The sequence below is a fragment of the Callospermophilus lateralis genome, chromosome 3 (genome assembly GCF_048772815.1).
Source record: "Callospermophilus lateralis isolate mCalLat2 chromosome 3, mCalLat2.hap1, whole genome shotgun sequence".
Classification (NCBI taxonomy): domain Eukaryota; kingdom Metazoa; phylum Chordata; class Mammalia; order Rodentia; family Sciuridae; genus Callospermophilus; species Callospermophilus lateralis.
This window is the reverse complement of record NC_135307.1, coordinates 30,370,776-30,383,200: the sequence shown is the minus strand read 5'-3', so window position 1 is coordinate 30,383,200 and position 12,425 is coordinate 30,370,776. Positions and strand designations below refer to the sequence as shown.

The 12,425-nt window shown below is 32.8% G+C and overlaps 1 protein-coding gene across 12 annotated transcripts in view; it reads right to left on the bottom strand.

Moving 5' to 3' along the window:
• The window catches only part of Numb (NUMB endocytic adaptor protein), a 161,709-nt gene that overhangs the window by 31,491 nt on the left and 117,793 nt on the right, over positions 1 to 12,425 (bottom strand). For 11 of the 12 annotated variants that reach the window (XM_076849918.1, XM_076849905.1, XM_076849915.1 and 8 more), the window contains 2 exons: positions 12,224 to 12,298; positions 5,507 to 5,539 (listed from right to left, as the gene is read on the bottom strand). In XM_076849918.1, coding sequence (XP_076706033.1) covers positions 5,507 to 5,539; positions 12,224 to 12,298 — 108 coding nt within the window. The remainder of the gene's footprint in view (positions 1 to 5,506; positions 5,540 to 12,223; positions 12,299 to 12,425) is intronic. The other variant, XM_076849916.1, reaches the window with a different exon arrangement.

Below are 12,425 nucleotides of genomic sequence, written 5' to 3'. Positions count from 1 at the left end.
TGGATAATGCAACCCCTAGCAGGTTTTAAATACTATGACTTGAGGCTCTAGAACTACTGAGTTGTCATGAACACAGTGAAAAAAGATAACTCTGAAGGCAAATGATTTTTTTCTTTTTTTGTCTAGAAAAGGTCAGTGAAAGACCTTTAACATTGCCAGTTGACCATAGCACGGGAAAAAAAAAATGAAACTATCTTCTGATGACTCTTGTCTTTTGTTTTTACCCTCCTAGGAATTTATCATAAGGCACTTCCCCCAGAGGAAAAATAAACTAAATCCTAAAAGATCCATCCAATAAAGTATAAGAGGAGGTAAAATCTACACAAGAAAGAGCATGATAATTTACAAAACAAGAAGGAAGAAAAAAGGTAGATATTTCTCCACTTTAAATAAAAGGATGATTAAGGAGGATAAGTATTAAGCATAATTTCTCATAGAAGAAAAAAATCTAAAATAGAATGCAAATATGATCCAAAGTACCATAAAATGTTTTATTCTCAAGAATTAGGTAAAAAAACAACATAATCATGCATTTCTTTTCAATCAAGCATTCTTTAAAACATAACCATTTTTAATGGCACTATTTAACAATTATAAAGAGATAAAAACTTTAAAAAGTATATTTAACAATATGTTAAGAGGATCTGCTAGAACAAATATTCTAATTCTTTTAGTGATTTTTATATAGTTAGAAGTAAGTGACATAATAGCCTAGGGAGGATTTCACAACTCAAATGCCTACAGGGTTAAAGGCAGATAACAAAATGAGAGGCAGGGTGAGTGTAGGATGAGTTCAGGGACTGTTTAGGCAATCCAAGGGCACTACTGCCACATGGAAAGCATGAGATTTTGTCAGATTTTCTAATTCTTAAGAGAGGCTCATTTTCTAAAAACTTTTTTTTTTTTAAGTTGTAGATGGAGATAATACCCTCATTGTTTATTTTTATGTGGTGCTGAGGATCGAACCATTGTCTGTCTCGTGCTAGGCAAGCACTCTACCCCTGACCTACAGCCCCAGTCCCATGAGAGCTTCATTTTTCATATAAAAACTCTCCATGTTTAAAATATTTGCAACTAATTTCAAATTTATGAACCCTGTCCAGGCCATACAATCCACATTTGTGTAAGTATTCCGGCCCTTGAGCTGTCTAGTGTCCTCTCATTAGATACTTCACTATTCATCCTAATTAAGAATATCCTAGGAAAGCAGAGACCAATACTTCTAAATGAGAGAATATCAACATGGGGTAGGTGAGAGAACTCTGTACCAAGTTTCAGAAAATCTTGGTTTCAGTGTAGGTACTGCCATTTAGTACTAGCTGAGACATAGTCTTGAGCTTCTGTTCATTTATTTGTAAACTGCAATGTCATTTACTAATTCACTGAGTTGTAAGTAGCAAATTAGAAAGTAGGTTGGAGCATATTATGAATTATAAAACCTGATATATAAATAAGTGGCTTTAAAACAAAAAAAAATCTTAACAAGAGCAACCAAAGAACACTATTCTCTTTGTTGTCAGTTGCCTCATAAAATGGGATTATGATTATGCTCATGGAGTTTCTCAAATACATTAAAATTGTAGAATCCTATTTAAAAGTTAGGTGTCATGTAATTACCTAGTAAAGAAGTATTTGCTTAGTATGGCCAACTACACTAATAAAATGTGCAACTCTTTAGAGATTATTATGTACAACTTCATTTAAGAGTTGTGCACATTACTTGATTTCCTAAGGCAATGAGCAATTTCATGTAGTTAGTTTGGAAAAAGTTTATCTTAGGTCCTCATTACTTTTTTAAAAAAGATATTGATAATACAGTTCTGTAACAGACCAGATTAAAATAAATAAATAATAAATATACTTAAAATATTTGTTTATTTTTTAGTTGTAGATGTAAACAATATCTTTATTTTATTTATTTATTCATTTTTATGTGGTGCTGAGGATCAAACCCAGGGCCTCCCATGTGCTAGGCGAGCACTCTACAGCTGAGCCACTACCCCAGCCCTTTAACATGTATTTTTTAATTGTTGATAGACTTTTATTTTATTTACTTATTCGTGTTGCTGAGAATTGAACCCAATGCCTCACACATGCCCAGCCAGTGCACTACTGCTGAGCCCCAGCCACAGACCAGATTTATTTGCTCCCCTCTTGCTAAAGTTTCTGGAGGTACTGCTCCTATCAGTGGATAATGCAGCAATAGGGAAGGGACAGTGGTCAGGTCCAGGAGGTAACTTGGGGAAAAGAGAAAGTAGTTCTCTTAGCTATCAGGGCGAACAGTTCTTCCATTTATCTACTTTTATGTAAAAGTGTTCAGAGGAAATATTACATTTCTTCATTACTGTTTATCCTGGACCATCAAAACATAGAGATTCAAAGTCAAAGTTTTAAAATTTATGAGGAACTATACTGGATAAAAACTCCCTAGTTGGGCTGGGGTTGTGGCTCAGTGGTAGAGCACTTGCCTAGCATGTGTGAGGCACTGGATTTGATCCTCAGCACCACATAAGAAGATAAATAAATAAAATAAAGGTATTGGGTCCATCTACAACTAAAAAATAAAAAATAAAAAAAACCTCCCCAGCATATACTGTATTCTATGAAGATTCTTCAGTTTTGGCTTTCCTCAAATCACTGTTGATCTGGCATACTCAACAAATCAGGTCTCTTCATCAGCCTATTTCTTGCAGACTACTATGGGGATGAACTCAATGATGGAAGATTTAAATCTCCAAATTAAATTTTTGCATTTGTAAGCCCATTTGTAATAGGAGAATGTAATTTACCAAATTAGGTTGTACACACATATGAATATGTATCTACAAATCCCACTAATATGTACAAATAAAAAAATTAGAAAGAAAAGTGCATTCCTGGGCTGGGAGTATAGCTCAGGAAAAGAATCTTGCCTAGCATGCAGGTAGTCCTGGATTCTATCCCCAGCACTGAGAGAAAACAAAATAAAACAAAACCCAGCAACCTGTCCCCCAAAACATTAACAAAGCACATTTCTGGTGAAAATATATATGAGTAATGCTTTTTTCCACTTCTTTTTCCAAACTCTTTGAATAAAACTTTTTGACTTACTATAATTTTCAAAACTGTATGTTAGAATAAAACTGCCCTGACATAAAAATAATTTTTCCCCTAATAACTTAAGAAAATAATTGATAGTCACATTTGTTCAGGGATGCCATTATGGGGACCACTTAGCATCTTTGAAGGAAATCCTGTGGAACTCAATCTCACTACTGGGATTTAAATATATCTAAATTTCAAAAATGTTAGTTTGAACCACTGAAAAAGATTATTTTCTTTTTTTAAAGAATGGTAGAGCAAAAGATTTATTATAAAGGGAAAATACACACTTGAAAATAGGAGTGCGGGCAATCAGAGTTGCAAAGATAATTCTTTAAATCTTCACTAAAAAGGTAAATTAACTAGAGATAAAATCCAAAGTTAAATTATTCCCCTTTAAAAAGAAAGTTGGAAAGTAATAGTGAGTTTCTAGGAAGCTCTTCATTTACTGATATCTTTTAAATTTCCTTGTAAATAATATGAAAATAGAGTAACTATATAGCATAGTGGTTTAAGAGATGGGCTCTGAAGTCAGATTATCTGGGTTCAAATTTGATCTTCAACTATTTATTGGATCTGTGAACTCAGGCAGGTAACTTGATCTCTATAAACCTCAGTTTTTTCATTCTATAACTGAATATTAACTTTAAGGTTAAAATGATTAAATGAGATGATTCATAATTTTCTCTTATATTACATAAATTCAACATGTGACAAAAATGCAGTGAAAACAGCTAACAAGGGGCTGGGGTTGTGGCTCAGTGGTAGAGTGCTCGTCTAGCACATGTGAGGCCCTGGGTTCGATCCTAGTACCACATATAAATAAATAAATAAATAATTTAAAGGTATTATGTTCACTACAACTAAAAAATATTAAAAGAAAAAAAACAGCTAACAAGAACAGCCACAAAATAGGTACACCATAGCCCCATTATATACAGAAATGACTGTCCACCTTGGGAATGATTTTGAAATGAGGGATATCTTTGTTACCTAATTCTATGTTATAACTTTTTAAAAATATGTACTATTAACATTGCTTTTCTTTTCAGCAATATTTTCTACTACCTAGACACGGCTGTTTTAACTAAAGTAGATAAAACAGATCTCTAGGAAGATAACTGAAATTGTATGATAATTGTGATGATGTGGAATTGCTTTTAAAAATTCTATTTAAGAAAGAATAATTATTACACAAAAAATTTCCTTAACAATTATAAAATTTCCCAATAGGTATAATGCCAATTTATAATGCTATAAATGTCTGCACGAGTCTATTTATAGATATAAATCTTACATATTAAACAAACACAGACTTGCAGTGTTGGGGATCATCAAACTCATGGTCTCATGTATGCTAGGCAAGATCTCTACCACTGAACAATATCTGGGAATATAGCTCAGAGGTAGAGTGCTTCTGGGTTCAATTCCCAGTACAACAACAAAATAAAACATTAAAAAAAAACTCTTAAAGATAAACTTAGATACAAAAATATTAAAAATATATTTACCTATTTGTATACTGCCACCCTGTGTATTCTTTTTGTTTTGTTTTTGTGGTACCCAGGGGCTTGTACATGCTTTGTAAGAACTTTACAACTGAGTTACATCATCAGCCCTGTATTCTTAATCTGAACATTAAGCAATCATTACTAGGAAAATATCTAAATTAAGTACGTTCCACATGACAAACATTTGGTAGACTAATAATTAAGACTTTGTTTTGGCAACAATAGGGATTGTACTCAGGAGCACTCTACCACTGAGCTACATTCTCAGCCCTTTTTATTTTTTGAGATAAGCTATTACTAAGCTAAGTTGTTGAAGCTCGCATCAAACTTGAGATCCTCTTGCCTCAATCTCCTAAATTGATGGAATTACAGATGTACACCACTACTGCCCTGCCTGATTTTCTTATATTAGCAGCCCAGATTAAAAATCATAGTAGGCCTCACATGTGCTAAAGATAAATGTACTTTTACTTAGTTACTAAAAATTAATTTAGTTTGAAAAAATAACAGTGTCAAATGTAAAATTTGGGGTACTTTAAATTTTCACTTGAATATTTCTCCCCCTTTCTTTGTCAATGTTAGGCACTATATAAAATCTGCCTGTTAAAAATGTGACTAATGCCCTAATATAAACAGAGTTTTTGTAAGATCAAATGAAATTTATTTTAATACCTAGTGTTGAAGAGATAATCATTTGTTAATTTACTCAATTCATTTCTTGGACTTCCCTAGAAATCACCAGATTTAGTATCAAAAGACACAGGAAATATCACAGATCAACAGGAACTATCTAATTCATTAATTTCTATACATAGTTTTAAAAGACAGCAAAGCTATACTTCTTTTAATATGTCAGTGCTATACTAGGGGTGTAACTCCTTATAAAGCAAGCATGAATGTGGCATCAAACTTACTTTTCCAAAGAAGCCTTTGAAGAACTTCCTTTCCTGGAGGAACAGGGGGACAAGTCGATTGCTATTATTGTATGGGCTAAATGTCCTAGGGTTTTACATCAATAAGCACATACAGAAGTCAGGAAAAGGGCAAAGTGGGAGAAAGGAAGGGAGTGAGAGTTTTAAAGAGTTATCCATACCAGGAGTGACAGGGGAAAGGGAAGGGTGCATGAAAATGCAGGAAACACATTGTATGGCCTAAGAATCCACAGAAAGAGAAGAAATGAGAATGTGTAGACATGCAGAGCAACTAGTTAATTTAGTAATCTCTATTTACTTTTTAAACAGAGATTATCCAAATTTGGCAGCAGAGAAAAAGATCAGGACATACTGGTTTGGTATGATTTTTGCATTTTAAATTCGTAACAGTGAGTAATAAATAGAAGATTGGTTCCAAATACATTTTTCAATTTAAAATCAGTGGCAGCCAGGTGCAGTGAAGCATATGCCTGTAGTACCAGCTACTTGGGAGACTAAGGCAGGAGGATCACTTGAGCTCAGTAGTTCAGGACTAGCTTGGAAAATATAGTAAGACCCTATTTCTTTTTTTTTTTTTTTTTTAAGTAAAGTTTTTAGTTATAGATAGACACAATACCTTTCTTTATTTTTATGTAGTATTGAGGACTGAACCCAGTGTCTTACAGGTGCTAGACAAGTGCTCTACTACTGAGCTACAACTCCAGCCCAAGACCCCATTTCTTTTTCTTTTTCTTTTCTTAAAAATATTTTTAGTTATACATGAACACAATATCTTTATTTTGTTTATTTATTTCTATGTGGTGCTGAGGGTCAAACCCAGTGCTTCACATGTGAGAGGCAAGCTCTCTGTCACTGAGCCACAACCCCAGTCCCCAAGACCCCATTTATTGAAATAAAATAAGTGGTTAACTATGGTCAACTATGTGGAAATCATCAATTAAAAAATGAAACCACATAATCACATATTAAAAGTACAACAGGGCTGGGAATGCAATTGCAGTGGGCCAACTATATTCTTTGCTGAGCTGAATACACGTATGTGGAATATACTGAACAATGTATGGAAGAAAAGAGGGCCCATGCCTGCCTGACCCTGGGGCTACACACACACACACACATATATATATAAAAGAGATTAAAAAAAGCACTGTAGGGGTTGGGGAGGTAACTCAATATAAAGAACTTGCCTTGCAAGTGGTGAGCCCCTGGGTTTGATCCTCGGCACCGAAGGAAAAAATAACAAAGCAAAACATAAAGCACAAGTATGCATCAATGATCCTTGTCACACTTTTTCTTACTGAGTTTAAGAAGTCACCTAGAGAAGCCTCCAATCTACTTAAGGGACTCTTAATCACTGGCTTTCATTTACTTATATACTAGTATCAATCTCTGTTGTATATTGATCAATTCCATAACACACATGGGGAAATAACAGATGTATTTGTTCCAGATTTTTAAAAAAATCACCTATAAAGAACACAGGCTAATGTCTGCCCTGGAGCTGAGAAAACATATCTAAGAACCTATCCATGTCTGTGGGCCACAAACAAAATTTAAGGAAGCATTTTGCTTCCTTCTAAATGCTGTTGTTTTGAAATAAACTTTTATTGGCATTTATAAGTATGAAACTATCTGGATAAGAGAGGCATAGCTATCTATGGTTCTGTCACCAATTTTTAAGCACCATTTATAAAAACTGGCCATTAATTAAATTCTGAAGAATTTATGCATTGTATTTGAGTTCTAATTCACCCAATCTGGCTTAATTTTACTGGGATTGAACTATACTTAAAGTCTTTACTTTTTATAATCGTAAATTTTTATTAGTGGATAAACGTCTAGGAAAAGACAACTGTTCTCAGATAATTTATGAATTCATTCAATGCTCTCAAAACATTATAAAGGTTGTTTTTCTCTTAGGTTTTGAAAGTCACAAACAGCATCGAATAATTCTACAAAATATTTTGAATTTGTGCTGGTAAAATAATATAATTAGGACAGTTATCACAATAAGACTATTTCTGCTGCCAAATTTGGTGACTCTAGTTTTGTTAAGACTATGAGTATCCATCAGTTTTTAAGGATGCAGCCAAAGTTCAAAGATTCACCATTTTTGAGGAGCGGGAGGTAAGGGAAGGAGATTGTTAATATTTAATTTAGTTCCTAGAAAAGTCTCTTGTTAAGTATGGTGCTTTACATTTCTTATAAAAGACCCCAGATGTTAATGAAGAAAGTTAACGTGCAAAAATGCATAAAAGACAGTTATTAGAGAATATTAATGTTCTTTAAAAAAATTAAGTTATGATTCTTTTACCTGCTAAAACAAGAACATATATTAAAACAAATATATCAAATAGTGAATAAAAAAACCCAACATATTAGAAACTGGTAGTATAAAGAAACTAGTCTAAAACCAAGACAGACAGGGAGAAACATTTAAGAGTCAATGGGAAGAAATGACCTTTTAAAATGAAGGGCATATTAAACTAGAGTAAAGCAAGATAATAAAAGGCCTGACACAATATTTATAAATCTGATTGATAAATGTCAATACTCCTCACCCTGTGACCATAAAAGCCACAAAAGTGGGCAACAACCATTTCTTTCGTTTATCCTGTATAACGTAAGTTCTATAGTAACTAATTAGTGAAATTATATCACAAAGTAAATGAGTTGAAAATAACTAACTTTATGCATAGAAAGTATAATATATTTTAGAGATTTTCTGAGAAGCATATTTAAAAACTATTTTGTTTAATGATGGAATTTTTTCATTTAAGAATATCAAATACACAGATGACTTCCCATTGAAGTTGAAATAATTCAAAATTGTAAGGGACTACTTTGGGGAAAAACCCACACATATAACTACAGTTGCAAATTATCTTCTCCTTCAATTCTTCCCAAGTTAAAAAAAAAAATTAAAAATGTTAAGTTTTTAGTTTAAAGATCAATCACGATAGGTTTGTTTGTTTTGCTACTTAAGTGTTATACGTGAGCTATATAATTCTTTAAATTCTAAAACTTTGATATTCAAATTAATTCCAAAGACATTTTATTTCCATTTATTTGAAATTAAGAGGAACATTTATTATTTATTTTTTTAAAAAGTGAGCAAAAAAACTCTAGAGACATAGCATTCAGCACAATATAAGCATCTGGCAAAGCAGGTTGTAGGTTCCCAGTGGATGTTTGTTAGAAGAATGTGTGTTCCTGGGAGAAAAGGGCACCTAGATACTGCTAGGTAGTAAACAAAAATCATAAATATATGTGCACTAGTATGATCTGAGAAGAACATATTGAAGGTCTCTGATCTTCTGCAAGATTCTTAGTATAATACTAGAAAGAATACTCATAGGAAGGGGAAGTTTCATGGAGCATAATAAACAGGAGGTATACCTCAGTTTTCCAAAAATTTCAATCTCCTTTTAAAAAATAACATGTTTGCCAATTCAGAACTATATATAATTGCTTCAAATCTCCTGGATAGGGTTTGCCTAGCAATTTGGGTTTTTTTTTTTTTTTGGATATTGAGTATTGATTTCAGGGACACTCAACCACTGAGCCACATTCCCAGTCTATTTTGTATTTTTATTTAGAGACAGGGTCTCACTGAGTTGCTTAGTGCCTCACTGTTACTGAGGCTGGTTTAAATTTTTGATCTTCCTGACTCAGCCTCCTGAATCACTGATTATAGGTGTGCGCTACCCTGCTCGGCACCTAGCAATTTTAAAAATAATTTTTAATCTTATTTTATGTTTTTTTTGCAGTGTTGGGGATGGAAAACCCGGGGCCTTGAGCGTGCTAGGCAAGCACTCTACCATAAGTTTCATCCCCAGCCCTAAAATAACTTTTTGATGAAAAGTTCAGAAGTGGTCAATTTTCCCTTGAAGTTCAAAAGTTTAAGAGCCATCATCAATATATATAAAACTTCCTTTCAGTCAGGAAAGACCACAGAGAAATAAGGATTTAGAGATATGCAAAATGATATTTTAACTTTAAACTTTAAAATATTAAACATAAAATGAGATTATAATAATTACTATAAGATTCAATTTTACCACATATTGAGGATTGGATTGTTTTATATATATTCATTCCAGAAATATTTTTTTGAGTAGCTACTATGTGTCAGAAATTGTTCTAGACATATGTATAATTCTTTTTTTTTTTAATATTTATTTATTTTTTAGTTTTCGGCGGACACCACATCTTTGTTTGTATGTGGTGCTGAGGATCGAACCCGGGCCGCACGCATGCCAGGCGAGCGCGCTACCGCTTGAGCCACATCCCCAGCCCCGACATATGTATAATTCTTAAAATGGCAATTTAGTTCCCATTTCCGGTGACTATAAACTCATTAAAATTGAATCTAAATAAACCAATGCCTCAAATAAACATGCATGCAGTTGATAATCTTCTTGGTTTAAAAAAATAAAAAGGTAACAAAAAAAATCCACTCAACTAAAAAAATAGTTTTAGCCTGGTGCAATGGCACAAGCCTGTGATCCCACAAACCTGTAATCCCACCCAGCAATTTGAGAGGGTAAAGTAGGAGGATCTGCAAGTTTGAGGCCTGTCCAGGTTACTCAGTCAGACCCTGTCTCAAAAAAATAAAATAAAAAGGGCTGGGAATGTATTTCAGTGGTACAGTGCCCCCAGGTTCAGTCCTCAATACTTTAAAAAAAAAAAAAAGTTTAAAAACTGGATGGTTAAATACTGGCTATCTCTGGAATTAACAAATTTTTTATTTAAGCATTTTTAGGTTCATTTGTATTTTGTATAATAAACATATATTGCCTATATGACAGAGATGTTTCTAATTAAAAGAAGTTACAACAAAAACTAGACAGTGGTTGGAGTATAGCTTAGTGGTAGATCCCTTGCTTGGCATGTGCAAGGCCCTGGGTTTGATCCCAAATACCACAAAAATGAAAAAGAACACCCCAAAGCACCCATAAAACTAGACAGCTAAGAGGACTGACTGCTCATTAACAACTTAATATCTTCTGGACAAACTTAAATCATCTTTAGTGTTTTATTAGATAATGAACATGAAGTCATAATCTGAAGATTTTCTAAAGACTCATTTCACAGTGGCTTTTTAACCTTAAGTTATGTAAGTTATAAGATTTTAATACCTATTTGTTGTTTGATTCAGGTCTACTTGGTTTATTGGTTTACTGTTTTTAGTCATTAGTAATACAATGTTACATTATTTAAGAAATGTAAGTATTTGTATTATTTTTAAAAATATTCTTACCTAAACTCATCAACTAAGAATTATTTTGTAAACAAGAAAATTGAATTTTCATTTCTCTTTTATATAGGTTTTGGTGAAAATGGAAAATTAAATTGTCTGAATCTATATTTAATTGGGGAATATATTCAAATCACACAGCAAATCTATAGTTTCATGTATCATAACACATAAATCCTTTTAACATTAATGATGAATTAGAGAGGATAAATTAGGAAGGGCTTCAATCATTTAAGAATGTAAATGACCAGAATCTGAGATAAAGGTATGTACATTTGTGGAGAGATATATATGTATACTTGTGTCTACAGAGTTATTATTGTTTAGTTCTTTGTATAGTAACTACAATCAGATATTTTTTTCCTTTTACAACAAATTCATACATTTACTCCAAAATAAAATCTACCTCTGAGATGTTTTTTAATTTTATATATTTCTATATCTTACATAGAGAAATTATAGATAAAGAGGAAATATAGATTATATCGACAAGCAGAGAAGTTTCAGTTATTAAGCAAATTGAGAAAAAAAAAAAAAAAAAAAAAGCAGTCATTAGTAGCCAAACTTGTGACAGCGTACCATATCAGCAAACCCAAAGCAACATGTATTTAATGCTGTTTGGGGAAAAAAGCATGCAGAAGCAACACTTAAAAGCTTTCACATCAAGTGGGAAAAGGCCACATATTGGAAAGAAGGGTGTGAAGAGAGCTTTCAGAATCTATGGAATGTTCCTTAAACCCATCAAAAATATGAACAATTTAATCTGAACCTTTATGAACCATGAACCAATTCTCTCCTTTTACTAAATCCGCAAGCATGTGCCTGGGATGTATTCTATAGCATTAATAGGCAAAGTAAACATTTATCCTGGAAAAGGGTCTCTCCATTCCAAGTGTGCTAAAGTTTATGCAAAAGGTAGTAGAAAAGATTTTGTTAGAGGGATGTAGATAAGAAAGCTGGGAAGTAGGACTGAGGACAAGAAGAAGAAATCCCAGAAGTAAACCTTGTGAGGCATCAACACAGATATTTCTATTTTCTACTTTCTGTTGGAAAGCTGTTTGTCATAGTAGATTTAAAATAAATATATTTCCCAATTATCACAGGTTGAGATGTTAACTTTAACCATTTTTATTCTGCTTTTAGAGTATTATTCTTCTATCAGATTTTACATCACTTGTTTCATATGGATTATAATAAATCAAAATTACATTTGGGGTGAAGTTTGGCCTAAATTGAAGACGTTGGTCTTTATAATTTATACCTTTGGAGGGACAGCATGAGATGTTCTCTTTTAGTATGCCCACATCTTTTGCATTAAAAGAAACATTGTTCTTACTGGAAACTGAGTCACTAACATCTACTGAGCACAATATTGTAAGAAAATATTGACATATAGATCAAAATATATAGATCAATACTAGCATCCATCAAATACATACAGCTTTCAATCTTTTTACAGCATCTTCACAAATGTGCATTCCTCTTGACTCATCAACTTCTACATGGCCAAGGTACTGTAAAAAAAAGAAAAAATGTTCACATTATTGCTATGTTTTTGAGTAGCTTCTATATGGTAGGGATTAGGTAGTAGAAACAAGGGAAATTCCCAAACTTAAGAAACTCACAGTCATTGTAGAAAAG